We start from the raw sequence: 22,363 nt of genomic DNA, 5'->3' as shown, positions 1-22,363 counted from the left end.
CTTTGGTTTTAACAAAAATATTCTTTATTTGACATTAGTCATTTAGAAGCGTTTCAATTCAGTAAAAGACTAGAATTGTCTCACTCAGGGCTGGGTGAAGATAAGCGCGAGGAATCTGCCTTATCATTGCTAGTCCAGGATAAGACACCCGGGGCTGAGTTAAGATAAGCATGAAAGTCTGCCCTATCGATGCCAGGATCTAAACTCTGCACATAAAATACATTTGCCTGTAAGGTAAAAAGTACAACATATTTATAAAAAAAAAAAAAAAAAAAAAAAAAAAAAAAATGCCTGCTGCATCAGGAACGAATTTCCAATGACAGCGTGCACCATGGTTTTCTAAAGGTTTTCTACTTTGATTCGAATCCAGGCTGGTCAACCATTGGTTGACTTCTGTGGTCGACCATTTGAAACCAGCCTCATGACCATGGTTTCTTCACTTCTCCCAATAGCCTTTTCCATGCTAACATGTGTGAAGCGCGGAGGGGAACTATAGTGACACTATGGCAAAATACGCTGTAGGCAATGGAGTGTTAAAGGCAGTGGACACTATTGGTAATTGTCAAAGACTAGCCTTCACAGTTGGTGTATCTCAACATATGCATAAAATAACAAACCTGTGAAAATTCGAGCTCAATCGATCATCGAACTTGCGAGATAATAATGAAAGAAAAAAACGCCCTTGTCACACAAAGTTGTGTGCGTTTAGATGGTTGATTTCGAGACCTCAAGTTCTGAATATCAGGTCTCGAAATCAAATTCGTGGAAAATTACTTCTTTCTTCGAAAACTATGGCACTTCAGAGGGAGGAGCCGTTTCTCACAATGTTTTATACCATCAACCTCTCCCCATTACTCGTCACCAAGACGAGTTTTATGTTAATAATTATTTTGACAAATTACCAATAGTGTCCACTGCCTTTAAATAACGGTGTACTGATGGTTGACTAGACTTTCAAATGAGTCACTCGAGTGAGTGCATGACTGCGCATGTACGTTGCTGGTCTGTAGTCGACTAAATGTGCGCACCCCAACTTGCTCATAGAAGCAACCAGCATTCTGTGGGTATAACTTCTAAAGACCCCGATTCAAACACAACAATCTGAACAGTCCTTGACCGAAACCGTAAGTTCTTGGAACCTTCACAAGTAAATAACCACAAACTGCAAGATGCATTGTATCTTGGGACACCTTCACCATGTTCACCTTGAATGACTGCCTGATGTCTGGGGCTGGGTTGACAGTGCTTGGCTCCCACTGTGTAGAACTAACGGGACATCTCGACGTCGTCAATGGCTGCCTTGATTCTCTTTGGTGAGTTCCCCCACAGTTTCTTCAGAGACAATTTGTTTGCTCTATGGTTGATCAAAATAAACAAACAGTACATGTATGTTGGGGGAGTCAAAAAGAAGGTGACCTGGTAAGGTTTTTAAAAACAAACAAATGCGTAGATTTTGCAATCTTTCTTGCTTATATTTATTCTAATAAAGGTACTCATTTTGCAAGCTGTCCACGGAACTAGACAAAACAAATGTAAAGCATTTTAGCTGAATACAGCGCGAGTCAAAATGAAGTTGAAAGCAATTAATGATTTAAAAACAAACACTAAGAAACAACAACCGAGACTCAAACCCCAGTAAAGCCATAATAAACAACATTTCCTGCTTATCTGGAAACAAAAATTAAAAAAATGATAATTTCTAAGAAAATTTATGCCTGTTTTTACTAAAAGCACTCATGTTTGTAACTGTCCAGGAATATTAATGTTTGACTGAACCTAAACATCTGAGTAAGTAGCAAAGGGTATAGAAAAATTCATAATTTTTGTTTACAAAAACAAAAACCATCTCCCGTCCTCACAGGTAACCATTTATCCCTGGTTGATAAGATGCGATTATGCACAACGATCTTACTCTGTGACACGAAGTGTCATTAACGGGATTCGAACCCTCACTATGACTTTGCCACCAGAGCTTGAGTCTGATGCACTAAACCCTACAGCCATGACACGCCTGAGGATTTGAGCCAAATCCACCGATTTTATTGTAAGTGTAACAGAATTTTCAAGTTGTTTTTACCTTGTTGCCATGACAATCTTCTCGAGCTCCCGAGACTTGGTGGCAGCTACTTTGATGATGTCATCCTGTACCTTGGCTAGTCTAGCAACGTTGAGCCCATAGCTTCTAGCTGCAACGCCGGGTACCAGTTGATACAAGAAAGTAATGACATCTAGTGCAGAAGGCTGGTCCTTTTCTAAAACCAAAAGCATAACCCTAGATCCGTTAGTCTCTCCGAACTTCAAACTATGAGTTGCACACATTTAGTTTTTTTTTCTTTTTCTTGCAATAAAAATTTTGGTTGTCTCTCCTTTTTGCACTGTATCTCTTATCCCATTGAAATGTCCTGCATGGGGAGGCCCAGAGTCTTTTTTGTGACCCCACGGTTACCCAGGCGCACTTTTACAAAGTGTCTATATTCCACGGGTTCCGGTTGCATGTTTCAATAATACCCCAGGGGTTTTACCGCTTGCACGGGGGTGATGGGTACTCCCTGGGGAATGCCCCCTGGGGAATGCCCAGTTGCCGGGGGCAGATAAGAGGCAGACCGGGGATAAATTGATCGTAGTGTGAAAAAGGTCGCCCGTTATTTATTACCCGAGGGCAACCCCAGGAAACAGAGCAGTGTGAAAAGGGCCCAAGGAATTATAATCTTAACGACGTCTGTCCTGGTTTTCTTGTACAAATATTCTCTAGATCCATCAGTTGCTTTCAAAAAGCGCAATCACATCACTAAAAGGAAACTTTTTTGTCATATACAAAAAAATCTGGTTCCTTGCCTTTTTCGTTCTCGTGAAGTAGGAACGCCATGTGATAATTGGCCACATGGTCTGGAAACAGCCTCTGTAGTTCGGACAATGATGGGTAGTGTGTTACAAAGAGCAGCAAGGGCTTCACCTGTGAAGACAGCACAATGTATGGTTTAAAGAGACACAGACTAAATGAGAGAAAGATTGTTGACGCAAGAGCTGTCGGGATTGGAATGGTTTTGAGCTTTTTGCATAAAATAAAAAGTTGCACAGCAATGTTTGGAAAATTGCAACTGCAGCAGTGCCGTTCTGGGCACCTGGCATGTGGTCCTCCAGTGGAGGGCAATAATGAATGAACATGACCAATTGCTTCAATGAAAAGCAGTCAATGGCTCTTCAAATTACATTTTATTTTCCCTTTTATGTAGTTTATACACAGTGTTTTCAGCGCCCAGCTGCTTCTTGGACGTGTGGTGCTGAACTTTGAATATGGCTGTTTTATTTTACAAAAAGGCCTCTACATGTACATTGTATATGGGTACGCTGCACAGGGCGCACTGTCATGTGAGTAAATTGGAGTAATTTACGGACAAACACACTCCAAGTGCAATAAGCACTTTTCAGGCGGTTCTTAACAACAAAAAGTTACATTGTTTTATTTTTGTATCACTGACAAGGAAAACTGACTGGTTAACATGGTTAAGTTTCAAAAAGTTTTGAGTTTGAACAAAGAAAAATTGACTGGAGTGGGACTTGGACCAAAGACCTTTGGATTAATGTACCAGAGCTCTATTACTTGGACCAAAGACCTTTGGATTAATGTACCAGAGCTCTACCAATAGACCGATCCAGTAGGCTCCGCCCACGATGCACGTGTGAGCAACAACACGTGGGGCTCTCCAATGCCTTTCTGCACAACTCTGCCGTGCACGCCAAGATATTTTTTGTCGGACCTTCGTTGCATTGTGATTGGTCAATCTGCATTGGGGCGTAGCTTAGTGGATCGGTCCATTGAGCTGTCCAACTGTATGTTGGAAGTCTAACAGGGGGACCACCAAAAGGGATGGATAGCTCAGTTGGCAGAGCGCTGGTTTGTTAATCAAGAGGTTGTTGGTTCGAATCCTGCTCTAGTAAATTCTCATTGTTCAAACCCAAAACTATGTATACCTCTTGAATGAAATATTTTGCCGTAGCAAATGCAATCGCTACTCCATCGTGGGTGCTCGTCCCTCGGCCCAGCTCGTCTAAGATGACGAGACTTCGATCCGTAGCCTGGCTCAGGATATCAGAGGCTTCTTGTAACTCCGTCATGAATGTACTCCGCTTCTGGATAATGTCGTCTGATGCTCCCATTCTGTTGGTTGATAACGAAAACATTGTCCGCAAATTTATTAAAGGGAAAAACTTCTTAAAGACACTGTACACTATTGTCAAAGACCAGTCTTCTCACTTGGTGTATCTCAACATGTGCATAAAATGACACACCTGTGAAAATTTGAACTCAATTGGTCGTCGAAGCGGCAAGATAATAACGAACGGAAAAACACCCTTGTCACACAAAGTTGTGTGCTTCAGATGCTTGATTTTGAGACCTCAAAACCTAATGAGGTCTTGAAATCAAATTCAAGGAAAATTACTTCTTCCTCGAAAACTACGTCACTTCAGAGGGAGCTGTTTCTCACGATGTTTTATAATATCAACCTCTCCCCATTAATCGTTACTAAAATCTGTTTGATGCTAAAATTCATTTTGAGTAACTACAAATAGTGTCCACTGCCTTTAATAACACTAAAGTTCCATGATGTGCAAAAAACAAATTAGTTTTGTTGTACTTGTACTTGGTACTAGAAATCGGTACAAGTGTCACGACCAGGGTTCAAACCCACACTCTGCTGAACAGAAGCCCCAGAGCTTGAGTTCGGTGCTCTTCTCCCCTCGGCCATGCCCACCCTGTATATCAGGGGTTGTGGTTGCGACAATTTCATTGCACCGTACCTTGTGTAAATGGCATCCAAGACCCCAAGCTTAGCAGACTCGGCTGGTACCCAGCTTCCTAGTTGAGCCATAATGGTAATCAGTGCAACCTGTCTGATGTAACTACTCTTACCACCCATGTTGGGACCAGTGATGATCATGCAACGTTCTCCTACACCCTGGATGAGAAATAAAAGTGTGTTTTTTTACAATGACAGCTGTATTGCCCTTTTTAATTAAACTTTAAGATGTTGATTTTTTTTTTTGGGGGGGGCCTCTAGCTCCAATCTGCCAATTGGATGTGTCAATCAAATTGCACCGCTCTACTTTACAGACCAATATATTTGAAATGTGACATCATTGGACATCTTGGGGTTTTGAGAAAATTCCCAGGAAGAGTACAAAACACAATGACATTTAACACAATTTAAACGCAAGTTTAGACACTTGTTTCCACCAATTGATTCCCCCTTTAGAAAAATTAGTGGATTACAAAGCTATATTTGGAGCCCCTCTTAATAAATTGTTTAAAAACTGGCTCAACCTTTTTTTTTGTTACTTGCCTCCATGTGAGTACTATTAGGCACATACTGCTCCTGTTCACCTAGTAATGCGCTGACAACTGGATGTCTGCCGCCCTCTATGTGAACTTGAGAAAGGCTATTCTCGCAAAAGATAGGTCTGTGAAAGAAAAATATGTTCTTTTTTTCATGTCAACAGTAAATGAAAGCATCAATTTTAAACAAGGAACAACAAAGCATCATTGTTGCCCCTCTTCAAATACTAAATATGACTTACCTACAATAACCATCATGTCTCCCAAGTTCAGCCAATGAAAAGAGACAATCTAATGCGGCTAGATGCTTGACTGCTTTCCGATACGCAAGATAACGCTCACCAAATGAACTGGAAAAAGAGATTTTTTGACATTTTAAATTCTTGTAATGTGGTGGCTGTGTATTGTGTTGTATGTGAATGAGTTCTGCACACCCATGCCCCCCCAGCCTCTTATTATAAGCCCTGTTAGAAAAAGTTGTAAGCACAGTACTTTTTTCTCCTCTGGGCACCTCACTGATCCACCCCTGCAAATGGGCATATACCCTGGGGAATAAAGACAGTCCCTACCCTAATTTCATGGCTCTGCTTACCGTAAGCACAGAATCGGCGCTTACGGAAGCAGGGAACTCTGTGCTTACCATGCTTATGGCAAGCGTATTTCACGAGTTAGCGGTGAATTTGGGCTTCTTCGCGTGCGTACTTCACGTTAATAGGCATTCTACGCTTACAAGACTAGCGCAGAAATTCCGCGCTTGGACGTAAGCGGGGAATCGCGATCGTAAGCGCAGAATTCGGCGGTAAGCAGAGCCATGAAATTGGGCCCTGCTCTGAAGCGGTAAAACTCCTGACTGAGTTCTTGAAATAAGCAACTGGAACCCCTTGGAATAGAGACCTAGGTGAGGACAGTGTGAGAGATAAAAAAATGCTCAATCAACAGTGAAACAATTCTGTTGAACCTACATGTAGTTGTCAGTCTGTGGTTTTAACTGTGTAAAGTGCTCAACCACTACTGACACGTTGTGTCCACAATCATATAGAAATTATAACCCCGCGTGTGTGATAACCATGTGAATGGCTTTAATCTTTTCCATTTGATGAGCAAAGAAACATGTTTGAGTTGGGGCAGGCTGGTGCCTGATTATGCCATGGAGCATCACACAAGTTAGAACTAAAGTAAAGTCTGACAAAAGCAAAAAAATGTAAATACACAAAAGTTCTGTCAGTCAAACTTACTCCAGGAATTGTAGCCACGCTTTTTGACATGCGATGGTAAGTTGCTCTCTTAACTGGGAAAGCTTCCTGAAGGATTTCACGATGAATGGACTGTGAAAGCGAGTCACTTGCTTGGTGCTTCAAAGACAAAAATGTATTTTGATGAGGGGGATATTACTTAATAGCTGTCACATAATGACAAAATAAGACAGAACCAGTTGAATCATTCTGTTATAATTGTGTATTTCATGTTTTAAGATGGCCAGAGGCAAACACTGATTCTATTACCTTCAAACCACCAGTAAAGTGTGCTTAAAGGCACTGGACACTATTGGTAATTACTCAAAATAATTATTAGTAAAAAAAAAACTAGAATGGAAAGCTGTTGATAGTATAATAGAAACGGCTCCCTCTGAAGTAACATCGTTTTCAAGAAACGATTCCACGAATTTGATTTCAAAACCTCCAAGAGATTTAGATTTTGAGGTCTCGAAATCACACAACTTTGTGTGACAAGTATGGTTTTTTCTTTTATTATTGTCTCGCAACTTCGACGATCAATTGGGAGTTCAAATTTTCACAGGTTTGTTATTTAATGCACATGTTGAGATACACCGAGTGAGAAGACTGGTCTTTGACAATTACCAATAGTGTCCAATGTCTTTTGTACCAAACTCATCAGCTGCTGGCATGGGCTTGTTGGGGATGGGACCCAGAAATGATATTTTATTTATTTCATAATCCACTCACTTAGTGATTAACTAATAATATCAAATTCAATGAGACAAAAACATTATTATATTTTTTCAAGAAACTTACGAGCTGATTTTTGTCCAGTCATTCGGTGCTTCTTTTAGAAGGCTGTTCTTGACTTCTATAAGAAACTGAGGTATTAAAAGCAAAGAATTTGGGTTGTTGGAAATTGCTACATTGATAACATTGTTCATTTACTGTCAAATCAGTTCATGTTAAAATGGTAAATTATCCTTGTTTTTTAGTCTTTGATATTTCCCAGCTTTGGCAGAATACAATTACATCGCCGAGGAACTTATTGTAAACTTTACAAAAGGCCTCAAAATTAATCAAGGCAGTTATTGGCTGCCCTTTGCACTAACACTGATATCACACAGGTCTGGTAACCCGTGTTGGTTTGTTGGACATGTCACTTTTTAGTGACTTTCGCCAACCAAAGTACTTTTATAGCAAGCACCAGGCTTACCAGGGTCCAGTTTCACGGCTCTGCTTCTGTCAAAGAATCAGCACTTCCGATGATGTCTGCAGTTGCGTCAAGCATATTTCATGGGCTGTAGGGAGTTTTTGCTTGTGCGCCTGTTAACTCCACGCATTCTCTGCTTTAACAGATATAGCGCTTGCACATGAAGCAGAGAATGGTGACAGTTGCGCAGAACTTGGTGATAAGCAGAGCCATGAAACTGGGCATAAGACTCCATTGTTCTTGGAACTGTGCAAACGCTCAGAATTTCATAATCAGTTCTAAATTATAGAAGAGTTTGCGGTAACACCATGTAATAACAATCCCTAAATGAGTTGGGGTGGTTCTTGTAAGAACCGTTTGATTAACTTGACGTTTCGATCAGTATGCTCTGATCGTCTTCTGGAGAATGATCATCTTCTAAATTTACAAGGCATGTCGACTGCCGCCTACAGTTTAATACACACCTCCAATCCAGACACTGTCACATATTCAAGGGTTGGTTTTCTTAAGATGCGTCTGATTTCCTTGCGGTGATCGTGAATCTGCCCCAGCACCTTAGTGATGTCAGACTCGCAGCGAACCACCCCAGGATATGATGATGTGTCACAGAATAAACTGGTTTTGTTGCCCTCCCTGTCATCAAAACACATCAAGACGTACATTGTACAATATTGTATACAATAAAACTAACATCAGAAAATTTCATTTCAAAAGGTGGTCGCTTTTTGAGATATCTCTGCAGCAATAACATGTCCACGCAGGAAGGATAACCCCAACAGGAATTCACAATCTGGGCCCAATTTCATAGCGCTGCTTAACAGTAAGCAAATTTGCGTGCTTACTGTAGCAGAAAAATTTGCTTATATAAGCCTTAGTGTATTTCACAGGTTAGCAGAAAAATTGGGCGGCCATATTGCATGTTTACCGTGGATTTGCATTGTGTCGTCATTTATTTTCGTGCGGTAAGCACCGGAAGGTTAGCATGCCTTTTCGTGTGCTAACGGTTAGCAGCGCTATGAAATGGAAATCGGACAGTAAGTACAGAATTGGCCGCTAAGCAGCGCTATGAAGTTGGGCCCTGATGACAAGTGTTGATCTCAGATACAAATTTTGGAGCATAATAACTTATATCTCTGTACATACATGTATAATGAATAGGGTAGATGGCCTTAGCTTTCGATCCAATCCGGACCTTCTTCAGAGGCATAAAACAAGTACAAACAAATACATATCCATTTATTGAAAGAGAGAGGGGGGAAAGGGATTAAGGAAAGGATCCTGAAAGAAGCGGGAAAATAACAGCCAATCAAAGTTTCTATTTCAGAGACAATATTGGCGGCTATGAACCAATAGGAGTGAAGTGGCGAGGACAAAGGATGTTTAGAATGAAAGGATGGGTTACTGGACCATAAAAGTGTGAAAGTATTGTTCGACAACAATGCAGGGACACATGAAAGGGTAGGATTAGAGAGCAAGTTGCATCATGATGTAACTAACCACATTACTTTCAATGAGTGAAATGCTTCTCAAACTGCTTTATACTATCGCAAGCTGCTGTAGGCTTCTCACCAACGTTTTTTGTAAGCTATTTGAGACTTTTGAGTTGCTGGCGTCAGCAGACATATAACGGTCCTCTTTGCTGATCCTTTTTTGCAGCTCTGCGAATGCACATGCATGCTCAGTACTGTGCGCATAGGCCTGAGCAGGCACCGCACAGTACTGTTAAAAGTACTGTTAAAAGGACCATCTAAAAGTCTCCCATTGTAAGAGTGGTTATCGATCAATCGTAAACCTTCCCTTTAAGAATGTTCTAGTAGGCCTTTTACTTACTTTGCAGCCTTCTCATTGATAGCTTGAAAGAAGACGTGAACATCTTCAAGGAGTGATGGGGTCTCACTGAGGATGGTCTTGAGAAGTTCAGACTTGATTTGATCTTCAGCCAGTTGCTGTAGAGATCCCAGGGTGTGGGCTAGCTTACTCAGTGACTTGACTACAGTGTAGAACTCGGCTGAGGAGCACTGCGTATAAGAATGGGATCGCAAAGCAAGTATTAAACAACAGCTCAAGGTGATAGTTCAAACTCTAATTCATACCTGGGACAGTTTTTCCACTATGATTGGCCAAGTTTTTAAACATGGCCCGGGGAATATGCGTCAAAAGAGGGCGTTCTAACATAATTGTGCAGAGCGCGCATATTTCACTGTAGAATTGAAGTTGGTGGGTCACATATTTGGCTGGCGCATTTCTTAAACTAAAGCGCACAAGTTTTAAGATGGTCACGGCTGCACACAAATACAAGCCGACACAAATCTCTATTAATCTGCCACGCACAGCGGGGGATGTTTTGTTTTATTTTGTGAAAAAGCATTTATATAGACACCTACTTTCTTGTGGTAAATACTACAGATGCCTTTCTCCAGGTCAGGTAGACGAGCCAGGAGATCTTTAGCTTGAGTCAATGCCTCACAGTCCGACTCTATCAGTTCCTTGACAGCGTCCTGGCGGGTCTGAATATCACTGAATTAAAATTTAACAAAAATAAGTGATTACAAAATAATTTGTAAAAGAAAAAAGTTGTCAATGCATATGTTTGCAGTATTGCCATGTGTATACAAATTATCTTCTTTTCTGGCATTGGGAACTACATGTACACATGTAGGTGTTCTACTGCCGCCGAGTAGATTGCCGAACTCAGGAGACTACTAACAGGACTTTTAATTCTAAAAAGAACTGTCCTGCTTATTAAAACCTCAGTACCTGGGCAGAAGGTAGAGAATTGGCTGAGACTATACTGCTTTCACTTAAGTAAATCGAGCGGACTTCTCATCATTGAATGCACAATATACCTCCTTTGGGGCCAAACAAATTGGTAAACCTCATTCAATGTCAACCTCCCAGTGCATAGTTTGTCTGCCTTTACAAACATCTACATGTATGAGAACTATATAAGGAAGGTTATAAGTTGGATTTTGTAGAATTTCAGGGTGGAGTGACTGATTCAGTCTACATGTAGCTTTGTTCGAGTCTTTAAACCTCATTCAATATCAACCTCCCCGTGCATAGTTCGTCTGCCTTTGCAAACATCTATGAGAACTATATAAGGAAAGGTTATAGAATTTTGTAGAATTTCGGAGTGGAGTTATTGATTCAGTATAGCTTTGTTTGAGTCCTTAAACCTCATTCAATGTCAACCTCCCAGTGCATAGTTTGTCTGCCTTTGCAAACATCTATGAGAACTATATAAGGAAAGGTTATAGAATTTTGTAGAATTTCGGAGTGGAGTTTAGCTTTGTTTGAGTCTTTTGATTTGTAGTTAACATGGTTAACCTACCTTAGTGACATCAGAGGTGTGGCTACCCATTTTCTTAGGAGTCTGCCTCCAAATCTGGTCTTTGTGTGGTTTAGCACCCACAGGAGACTACCCTTCACTGAACCATCAGTCTGTCATGGAAATTGAGAATTTTGTCAAAACAATCATTCAAATTGACAATTTGCAATAAATAACTTTTGAAGTAAAATTGAAAGGAAAGCATGGTTTATGTTTGACCGACTTTTATATGAGTCATCATCTCGTTATAACACCCAGATTTTGCATTGTGATTGGTTTATCACATAATATGTTTTACTTTTACTTGAAAGTTGTGCTAGTGCGATGCACTAAAACATTAAAGATGCTATGTCAGATTTTTGGCCCCAAACATTAAAAAATTGATTTTTTTTTTGAGTGAATGGTATTTCAAAGAGTATCACCCGCTCTAACGAAAACAAGTTTAACTTTTACTTTTCATGGTCAGGAACCATGACAAAAATTTAAAACGTTTCTTATAAAACACATAAGAATTGATCACATGATATAATTGTCGGGATCCCGACAAAAACAAATTTTGAGCACTTTATTTCACTGCTACTAATAATTGGCGGACTTTTTCAAGCAATGGCTCAAATGAAAGCTAGTAACTTTCTCGACCCCAATCAAAATACCTATTGAATTTTAAATCAAACTTTTTGGGTCAAATCGGCCAAAAATCTGACCTATAGCATGTTTAAAGGGAAGGTACACAATTGGTAATTACTCAAAACAAATATTAACTTAAAAACTGACTTGGTAACAAGCATTGGAGAGCTGTTGGTAGTATACAACATTATGAGAAACGGCGCCCTCTGAAGTAGCATAGATTTTGAGAAAGGGGTAAATTTTTACTAAAATAAAAAAAGACTTCTAGCCAGAAGTCTTTTATTCCTATCTGAAAGCACACATATTGGTCCAACAAGGGTGGTTTATCTCTCATCATTTTCTCGCAACTTTGATGACCAATTAAGCTCAAATTTTCACAGGCTTGTCATGCTTGTTATTTCATGCATATGTTGAGAAGTGAGAAGACTGGTCTTTGACAATTACCAAACGTGTACCTTCCCTTGAAGCAAATTTTGTGTAGCTGAAGTTTTAGATGCTTTGTTTATTTTTGACTTGCAAGACAAGAGAAAAGCTTTTTCATTGTTTTCCGTTGTTTTGCAAAAATAGTGTAAGTGTCCATTTTATTAAGTTTCACATACATGTATAATAGGGCAACTAGATAAGACAATGATGTTCCATTCTAATAATTTGGCAGAACCAAAAATGTTAAGAGTTAACAATCCTTATTTTTGTCATCTGTACCTGGTTCTTGAAGATCTCTAGATTACGGAGAGCATACGCATCCAGCTTCATGCACTGTGATCTTGCCGAGAAGGACACCAGGTTGCTGTAAAAGAGAGGCCTAGAATGGTTAAACATTGTGAGACCTTTATCACGCTGTCACCATCTTGGTCATGTTCCCTGTTTCCAATAACAGTAATGAATGCTAACAATCATTGTGCATGGCACCAGACTATTATTTCGTCCAGCCTCAGTTTGGTTACAATGAGTTGGAATGGAGTAAAATCAAGATGGCCACACCGTGATAAAGGTCTGTAGGTTTGGTAATCACACTTACAATTAATGGCAATAAAAACTCATTGGTTGGAATTCTACAGCAGCTTTCGATAGTCAAAAACCTTCTGAGAAACATTTCACTTCAAAGTCACTGAACTCCAAAAGGGTGTCACCATGCATATTTGGCGGAGAGGGAACAACGTGGCATGTCATGGTCGAGCGGTTTTAGTGTACCAGACTCAAGTTACGGTTGCTGAGTAATCAGGGTGTGGGTTCGAATTCCGTTCATTACACGTGTGTCCTTGAGCAAGTTATAACTAGAATTGCTTTCCATCAGCCAGGGGTAAACTGGTAAATGGGTACATGTCAGGGCAGAGATGTCTCTTGTGATTGATTTAGCGTGGTGCACTATATAAATTTATAACCACAGGCTGTGTACTCCCCAGGGAGCTGATGATGAGATGGTCTAAGGAATTGAATTTATGGCCCAGTGACAGGGGTAATATTTGACAATGTTTGAAATGTAATGATAATTTTTTTGGAACTGAGCTATATACATGGATATATAAGTCAATTTTTTTGTATTAATGACTTTGGTATAGTAAAGCCTATAACAATTGTAAACAACAACTAACACTCCATTAAAAGAACCACTCCTCACTAATGAACTCTTGATGAGGTCATTTAGAGCACTTTAGGTTATGACACCACTTTTATAATAATGTACCTGGTCATCTTGAGTACACGATGAAGCTGGAACTCCTTCAGGTAGGCCAGTAGAGCTGCCAGACAGCAGATAACTGGTACAGGTAGGTTGATCATCTGTTGTAGTCTCCTCCCTGCCGTAATCAAGGAGAAAATTCATTGTCGGTGTCCTAAAGAGGGATGCTGGTGCGGAGACCACGATAAAGCTGGCTTCAAGCCGTGACACTTATGTACTTAAGCAAGACACTTTAACCATTGCTTCGTCCTTCGGATGGATCGTAAAACCATCGGGCCCGTGTAACGCATGTGAAAGAACCCATGCAGTTGTCAGGATCGCGCTGCATTTATTTATTTTTAATGTTCTTTAGCCACCCCTGCAACACATTGGTTTAGCCTTCTCGCATGACGTATAGCCTTAAGCCAATCGCGCGCGTTTAATTTTCCCGCTGCTACAAACCGCACCCTCCTGTATTTTTCCAGTGCTTTTTTTCGTGTAACATAGGACGCTTTTTCGTTGTCACAGTACATTACGTAATACATCGGCCGTGGTTATTGTCCCCGTTTAGTTCTGTTATTGTTGTTGTTTAGTCTGTCGTTTGTTGGTGAGTGAGTTTGCTAGTGAAATTGAATGTTAGTTTTGATCAGAACGATTTTGATCGGCGATCTGAGAGCATGTTTTGATGGTGAGCTTGAGTGTTTAGAGACTGTACCAACTGCGTGAAGCTTCCTGAAGCAACAGGTAGACAGTCAACAAGAATTCTGTCTTGTTTGATCTGTGATCGAAAAACTATAGGCAAAACAGAGCCATAGTAACGATTCTTCCTAACCCCGGTCGACACCGCAACACTCAGCCTGAAGACGCCTCAAGTTAGTTCGCCCGCACAATAACCGTAAGTTTTGTTTGATGATTAATATTGTATTTTTCTGATGTGTAAAGAATTCCGTATACTATTGATACTCTGCTAAAGTTGCATATTGGCATGGACATTTTTGAATGGGCAGACATCGTTAGATTGAATTATGAAGTTGCTGTGGGCAAAAGGAAATTCAGAAGTTCTTCAGAATTTACAGAGATTATCTTACGGAGATTATTTGTGAATTGGCAGTTACTGTTTTGAGAATTCATTCAATGGCATTAATTCTCTGTATTATTTATGTTGAGATATATCCAAAAAGCTTGCAAGGATTTCGGTTATTTATTTACTGTTTAGATGGCCATTATTTGGGGCTTCGATCTCCCGTCCATGAGACTCCCTATTTGAGATGAACTGAAAGACGAGGGCCGCTGTGAACTCCTGAAGTGGAGACTAAACTTAACGTCATCTGTGTGATGTCATACTAGACTGCGTGCCAATCGCCATTCATCGTACGTGAACGTACAGGGAGACTAAAGACTATAGAGACGAGCTACCGTAACTTTGAAGTACAAGTATCTGTAATTTTTATTCATTAATTGATAGGAGATTGCTTTGGCCAATCGATAATAAGTGATTCAATTGACTGTGGGTTTAACTAATGATTACACCGATTTACCCAATGTTGTACATAACTGTAAATAATTTTTGTTGTAAATATATTATCTAAATTTAACATGGTCTCATGTAGTCATTTCTTCGTGTGTTTTATTTAGTTTATTACTCGGGGTCATCACTCATTAGTTCTTTTATATAATATTGGGGAATAGTGGTGACAGCAGTGCACTTAAAGAGAAGAGGTTTGCCCCGTGTTCCTGGCTGTGGCTGCTGTATGCGCGGTGGCCCCTTTTGAACACTTGGTGCTACATAATTGGGTCTCAGAATCCATCACTTCAATAACCTATCTTTCTGACAGTTTGTATATATACTCAGTGCCTTGAGTACCTTGTTGGTAGATACATGCCCTATATAAAACTTCAATATTGTTATTATTATTCAAGCATTAGAGGATATTCATGTATGGGAGTGGTCATAGCATGTCCCGACTGCATACGACACACTAATTCTCATCAGCATCCATAAGCACAGCAACATCAATCAAAATGTACACACATCATTGTGACATTATTAGAAAACTTGCCTTAAACATGTTAAAAAAAAAACCTATTACATGTACCTTGATTCAATTTTCCTGAAGCTGCCTTCTCTTTGGATCCTGATGCCACGTCCCCTTCACCGTAGAACGCTGAGATGATCTCCAGAGCTTGTGTGAATTCAAAATGCCCATTCTCCATCCTCTCAATGCGGATGCGGTCATCATCAGTTGTGCTAAAATAGAGTAATTCAGATTTGACAATCAGTGAGAGACGACAATGAAAGCTCTTCAAGTGAAAGAGGCTTTTTCTAGTGACTCTTCATTCTTTTAAAACAGTTTTTATGTTCCTTTTGAAATGAAATGTGGAAATGTTAGCTTTATTGAATACATACATTGTACATTTAAAGGCATACTCAGAATAATTGTTAGCAAAACAACTTACTTGGTAATGGAGAGCTGTGTGGATAGTATACAGCATTGTGAGAAACAGCGCCTTCTGAAGTAACGTAGTTTTCGAGAAAGAACTTTTTTCCACGAATTTGATTTTGGGACCTCAGTTTTAGACTTTGAGGTTTCAAAATCAAGCATCTAAAAGCACACAACTTGTGCAACAAGAGCGTTTTTTTTCTTCCATTATTCTGTTGCAACTTCGGCGACCAATTGAGCTCAAATTTTCACAGGTTTGTTATTTTGTGCATATTTTCGGATACACCAATAGAGAAGACTGGTCTTTGACAATTAACAAATGTGTCTACATGTAGCTAGTGACTTAAACACCTACCTGAGCGGAATGTTTTCAAGGGAAATGGTATTTTAACTTGTTTATAATGCACTTGTTCACCATTTTAATGTGATTTTGATATGTGTACACTTCTGAACTTTTCGTAATTATCGTTTAAAAAATCAGGCCCCAACCCAAAGGTTTTGAAAAACAAAAAACTCTTCTGCCGTTGACGGTGCACGTCAAAGGACAATGCCGCTGACGTCATCTCTGGGAGCTTGCTTGGTTATGCCTCAAATTGGAGCTCCCAGAGATGACGTTTTGAGAGTGATTACGTAACAGGGCTTTTCGCAAATCTCTCAGAAAAGCGCTGGATAAGGGCATTCAAAAAGATTATTTTTTAACACAATTGAAATCTATTTATAGTCATATGACTCGATTTCCTTATTCATTGAAAACATTTTAAGTGAAATTCAGCAAAGTTTACGACTTGACATTTTCGTTCAAGCAGGTCTTTAAAGAAGACAAACCTCAATCACTACTCACCTGCTGGAGACCATGTCTCGTATGAATTTCTCCGTCTTATCGGACATGAGGCTAGGGAGGAGGAGCTCCACCGGTTGGATATGCTGAAGGCGAGTATCTAACTCACTAAGGTGACTGTTGTCATGGAAACTGTCGTAGATGATGTCACCAGTGGCTGGTTGGATGGCCTGTAAAATGGTAAAACAAATTACTGCATTATATTGCTTTTAACATGTTTAACTCATTTGAAATTGATAACAATAGTGTAGTCCCGATAAGATATCTTATCAACCAATTAAGATGCTCAATGCACTTCAACAAAGAGAGACACTTTAAAGACAGGTTTTAAGTTGATGGACTGAATGTTATAGCACCTTGTAAGCAATCATTGTGCCCCCTTTTCACAGGTCCAACTCCTTTTGAGAAGGATGGGAGGCCTACTACCTGACTACAAGGCATTTTATAACTTATTGCATGTCACTAGAAATATATGTAAGACCATTTTACATATATAACATAACACTCACCACTAATCCGAATTCCAAATTGCCCTTTTTGACTTTTGCTTTTCCAGGTTTTGTGAACTCACTGAAGCACAACAGGTAGTTGGTAGGAGCAATGGCCGACGACATCTCGCATTCGGGATCACCACTGACAGGGTCCACATGTGTTCAAATTATATTAAGGATTTTATGTGAATGTGAACAGTTATGTCGGGTCAAATGCTCTCATTGTTGTAGTCAATGTTATTGTCTCACGGCGAGTCGCTGACTTGGAATGGAGTCGCCAATTTCATTGACTTGCGGCCTAACTTGACTTGGGGAAGAAAATACTATTCTTAACTTGACTTAAAACTTGACCAGACTTCCACAAAATGCATCGACTTGAATAAACTTGCTTTTTACGACAATGCATTATTGTTATAAAACTAAATTGAACACAAGGAACAGACTACAGCCAAAATTGTTCAAGTTTCTTTGCGTCAAAGGATATCTTCCCCAATCAGCGTAGACTTTGTATACAGCGCAGTTAGTTTCCTTTCAAAGGGCGCGCCCTTATTCTCCCCGGCAGCCTTCAGCGCTGCGGTCTCCGTCTGCTTGACCACACCCACTTTGTGACCTTTAGAAACCAGCCGTCGGGTGTGGACAAAGAGACGGTACACAGGGATGCTTGCTACCATGAAGTTATGGTCCAGATGGCAGAAGATGTTCAGCTCTTTGGCAGCAATCTTGAAACAGTGTACAAATATTGAGTTCAACGTGTGAAAGAGTAAAAACAAAAGGTGAGAGTTGGGATCCGTGATTGTCTAAAATCATAGAGCTATATATAAGAACTAGAGGGCGGACGAGTGATGCTTCGTGCACAAACGCCACGGGACCGCAAGATGACAAGCGCGTCATTCTGCACGCGCGTTGAATATGAAATACACGTTTGAGTTTTTTTTTATTGAACGCTCACGCGATGCTGTTTGTTCAACTTACAAAATGGCCGCACAAACACACGCTGTGAGATGCCAGTTTTGTCAACTTAGAAAATGGCCGCCTGCGCGCATGCTGGAGCGCATATATAGGCCAGTGCGCCCTCTAGTTCTTATATATAACTCTATGTCTGAGATACATTCAAACAATGGTATTTCCACATTACTCATAACCCCTGAAGCTATAGGGTCTTGTCACACTAGGCAACTTTTACAGGCAACTTGGAGAAAACCAACTGCAGTGCATGCAAACAATGTCTTACAATCCCTAAAAAAGAACATTACAATCATAATAAAGGTAACTTGTAATGCGCCATGTCTGTCACAGGTTACACTCCTGGCGCAGGAACCCTAACAAAGCTAACAACTGGAGGAACTAATTCAACAAAATAAACAGAAAGAGAAGCAGCTTGTGTGAAGAGGTGGGTCTTCAGTTGGTTCTTGAAAGTGTTGAAGGAAGTTTCCTGTCTGAGTTTGATGGGGAGTGAGTTCCATAGGGAAGGACCAGACCGAGAGAAAGAGCGATTTCCCCAGGAGTGATGAGAGAGGGGTACTCAAATGTGAATGACCTTTCTTCTTGGAGATTGCCTCTGGTTGCATATTTTAATTGCTTCGTTTTTGAAAGGGCAAGGACACCGAGGCATTTTCTCTTTGGCAAAGGGCACCCTAGATGAGGAAATTTGTAAATTTCTACTGGAGCATTTCAAGGGCACCAAGGCAATGTGAAATATCAGGCCTCCGTGAAGTATCAGGCCTCTAATTGCCTTGTGTGACATGGGCCTTGGATTCTTAGGGTCATGTCACAAGAGGCAATTTACAGGCAACCCAGTTCCAGGCAATCTCCAAGAAGAGAATTTATTAACGTTTCTTTGCAGGCCTGGAATTTCATCTTTGAGAGGGCAAGGTCGTTTTCATTTTGCAAAGGGCATTTCCATATGAAAACCTTAAAGTCAATGGGAAACTTTTGTATGGGCACCAAGGCCAAGACCGGGGGCAACAGAAGCCATGGCCTCCGTGGGCTTCGTGTTATACCACGCCTGCACTTAAATGTTCACATATTATTCTTGGGAATCCTAAGATATTGTTTGAACAATTAATCATAGTGCTTCCAAAGTTGTCCTGTAGCATGCACTGCAGTTGGTTGTCGCCAAGTTGCCTGTAAAAGTTTCCTCATGTGACAACTGGCCCTAAATCATAAATAAAAAAGTATTTTTTTGAACTGTATCTTAATCATAATAAAAAAGTATTTTTTTGAACTGTATCTTTTCGAAGAACGCTTTTTTTGTGTAAAAGAGGCTAATCCCCATCTAACCCCATCAACAGCCTGTATAGATACATCTTGATCTTGATTAGATAATTGATTTAAGCTCCTACCGGAGCAACACTCAATGGAAGACAAAAGATTGAGATGGGGATTATTAGTCGTGTTTTGCGCGCAGCATAATCATGAGTTTTCCGCGCATGTATAACTTACCTCAGCATCTTCACCAAAAAATCTGTACCGGTACCCACACTCCACAAAGAGCAGTGTGTCTGGGTGCTGCCTCTTAATCTCAATAAACTGCAGCTCCAGTGGTGTGTATTTCACACTGACCGGTCTGGTTGAGGACAACTTGGACGAGCCTTCAGCTCTCCCAGAGCTAGATGCATTCTGTTTGTCCGGTTTGGATTGAAACTTCTCCTTCTGAAACGGTCGAACCTTTGTCGTTTTCTTAGTTGTGCTGCTGCGGCTAGATTTTGACGATGAAGGAATACTTTCAGTTTCGAACTCTTCTTCATCATCATGCTTGTCGTAACCTTTTGAAGAACTTCGTTTTGGTGGAGGCCTTGTGGTTTTTCGGTCAGAGTTGTGCCGACTTCTCTTTTTCCGTTCTGAGGTAGGGCTTGGGGCTGTATGTGACAGAGTTTTTTTGCTAGCCCCACTACTTTTCTCAGTTGTCTTCTTCGATGACACCTTGGTGGTGGAAGTTGGAGCGTGCACTGGTGACTGGAAGTGCTTGAGATGTTTAAGTGTATCACTAGATAGATGACATGATGATTCTGGTGAAAAAAAGTTTCTAAAATTATAAACTGATTTGAGGATAAACAAAAATAAATAGGCCTATTACAGACATTATCAGTGGGATTTGAATGACCTCCAGATCACATACCGGCGCTCCTACCAACTGAACTACATATCCAGCCCTGGAGTTGGCTATATCTCCCTATTTTGTCAATATCTTTGTTCGGGGTGCCAGTTAGAAGCCCATTCAACCTGCAACTGCCGTTGTAGCCATGGATCACACCTAAGTTTACGGTACAACCTAAGGAAGGGGATCACCTTAAAGCCATTGGACACTTTCGGTAAACAGTATTTTCCCAAAGGCCCATACTTCGTGTATCAAAAACATAAAATAACAAACCTGTGAAAATTTAGGCTCAATCGGTCATCGGAGGGGGAGAAAGTAACGCGAAAACCCACCCTTGTTTACGCACGTTTCGCCATGTCATCACATACGTGTTTAAAATAAATCCATATTTCTCGATATCAAGAATTGATAATTGTTTTACTGTTTTCTCAAAAGTAAAGCATTTCATGGAATAACATTTCAAGAGAAGTCTTTCACCATTACCTTTAGTAAACCCTGAAGGTTATTTGTAAATCTGTGATTTTTTTTTTTCTGTTCCGAAAGTGTCCAATGGCATTACATGTAAAAGGGGATGCAACTCCAGCTATTGTGCGAGTATACTCCAGAGGAGGTTTCTGCACAGTATAGGAAGATGATGGTATTTATTTGGCCGGCTTCTGACCTACAGACCTAGAACCTTGTAGTTGCAAGTCCTGCAGACTAACCACCTGACCATAGTAATCTTGTGTGTCTTTTTTCTCTTTTTTTTTAAACTTACCATCTTGAATTTTCTGTCTCTTGGAACTTTCTTTTCCGGTTTCCCCCGGTGAGATGAGACGTTTCCTGAAGGGGGAATTTACGTTCACCTACATATGACAAGAAATGTTTTCAATTAGTTAGCTTTGTTTCCTTCTTGAAAATTGAATGATAAGAACAAGAATGGAATGCATTAACAAAATTATCCGAGTATATTTCACATAACTTTTTCACTCAAAAATGATTTAAAAATGCATTCATGGAATAACATTTCAAGAGAAGTCTTTCACCATTAAAAATGATTTAAAAATGCATTCACAGAGGGTCAGTGTGTCAGTCTACAGTTCATTCATGACATTTACTCTGAAATAAATAAAATAACAACTTTGACTCTCTTGATTGAGATACTACTTTTGCTGTTCACATTATTATGAGTGAATGAGTGACAGTCGGATGAGGAAAACATTCCCTACAGCTACATCTTTGTAATCATCCGGTTTTATTAGACCCAGTGTCAGTGACTGGGCCCTGGGGCGCTAGATTCCTTTTTTCGAAATTTTGACATTATCAGAGATTCCTTTTTTGAAATGTTGACATTATCGGATACAATTAAATGCCTGATGTTACATCCTAGACGTATCGAGAATAGAGTAGGCGATTTTTGAGCTAGTTTGTTTGGTCTTTTTGTCATTTTGAGGCATTTTTTGTGGCTGGGTGTCGCGAAAAACAGGGTATTTGTTAAAATTCTGTGCCGTTCCCTGGGGCGCTAGTACGACAGATGAAGTCAAAAATTGTTTAAAAGGAGTACAGCACCCCAGTCACTGGGTCTAGGCTTATAATATTAAATTAAAGAAAAGAACAGTGTCGCTACTTACTGTCAGTTGAACGCTGTATCATTCCCAAATATCGAAATACATATTTTACAATTATTACAGGTTTAATAATGATCACCTCAAGAGGTCCACTCCTCTCTGCTTCTTTTCTGCGACCGCTGTCATCCGGCCCCACCGTCGGGCCCGTGCCACGCCCACCACCACTGGCTCTTCTCGACGAAGCTGCCGCGGCATCATCAGTAGTGGCTACGTTTTGTTGCTGAGGTTTCGCAGGCGAGAAGAATCGAGAAAGTGACACTTGTTTTTTACCAGATGAACTTCCAGAATCAGCACCGTTTTGGGAACTTTTTAACTTTGAGAAGTTTAGTTTCGGCATGTTTATTTACAATTAATAAAGACTGCAAAGAACTTCATCCGTGACATCGTTTCGCGCGATGTAAATTGGCAAAAACGTGGTGTGGAAAGATTTCAAAACAACGTATAGCGCCCTCAACAGTTCAAATCTGTCACTGAAGTTGTAAAATCATGGAGCAACAATTATTTATCTGAGG

At 40.2% G+C, this 22,363-nt stretch overlaps 1 protein-coding gene across 1 annotated transcript; it reads right to left on the bottom strand.

Moving 5' to 3' along the window:
- Window positions 1–146: 146 nt before the first annotated feature.
- Window positions 147–22,188, bottom strand: LOC139942342 (DNA mismatch repair protein Msh3-like). The gene is made up of 22 exons (XM_071939175.1): window positions 21,931–22,188; window positions 21,002–21,089; window positions 19,590–20,155; window positions 17,632–17,866; window positions 17,166–17,305; window positions 16,660–16,826; window positions 15,474–15,625; window positions 13,405–13,516; window positions 12,423–12,507; window positions 11,097–11,206; window positions 10,150–10,282; window positions 9,596–9,783; window positions 8,230–8,398; window positions 7,369–7,433; window positions 6,571–6,687; window positions 5,578–5,685; window positions 5,343–5,460; window positions 4,801–4,958; window positions 3,973–4,159; window positions 2,836–2,953; window positions 2,078–2,252; window positions 147–1,354 (listed from the first exon to the last, which is right to left on the bottom strand). The coding sequence occupies exons 1-22, from the start codon at window positions 22,186–22,188 to the stop codon at window positions 1,267–1,269; spliced, it is 3,537 nt and encodes a 1,178-aa protein (XP_071795276.1). The 3' UTR covers window positions 147–1,266.
- Between the last annotated feature and the right edge of the window lie 175 nt (window positions 22,189–22,363).

This window comes from Asterias amurensis, chromosome 9, assembly GCF_032118995.1.
Source record: "Asterias amurensis chromosome 9, ASM3211899v1".
Lineage (NCBI taxonomy): Eukaryota > Metazoa > Echinodermata > Asteroidea > Forcipulatida > Asteriidae > Asterias > Asterias amurensis.
The sequence above is the reverse complement of the archived record's forward strand: the minus strand, read 5'-3'. Positions and strand labels throughout refer to the sequence as shown.

What these genes read in the sequence shown, in the direction of transcription:
- LOC139942342 (XM_071939175.1), bottom strand. Translation starts at nt 22,188, where the DNA reads ATGCCGAAACTAAACTTCTCAAAGTTAAAAAGTTCCCAAAACGGTGCT. An exon ending in ATCAATGAGAAGGCTGCAAA is followed by an intron (nt 8,399 to 9,595) that starts GTAAGTAAAAGG and finishes TTTTGATGACAG; the next exon opens with GGAGGGCAACAAAACCAGTT. An exon ending in CAAAATATTTCATTCAAGAG is followed by an intron (nt 2,954 to 3,972) that starts GTATACATAGTT and finishes CTGTCTTCACAG; the next exon opens with GTGAAGCCCTTGCTGCTCTT.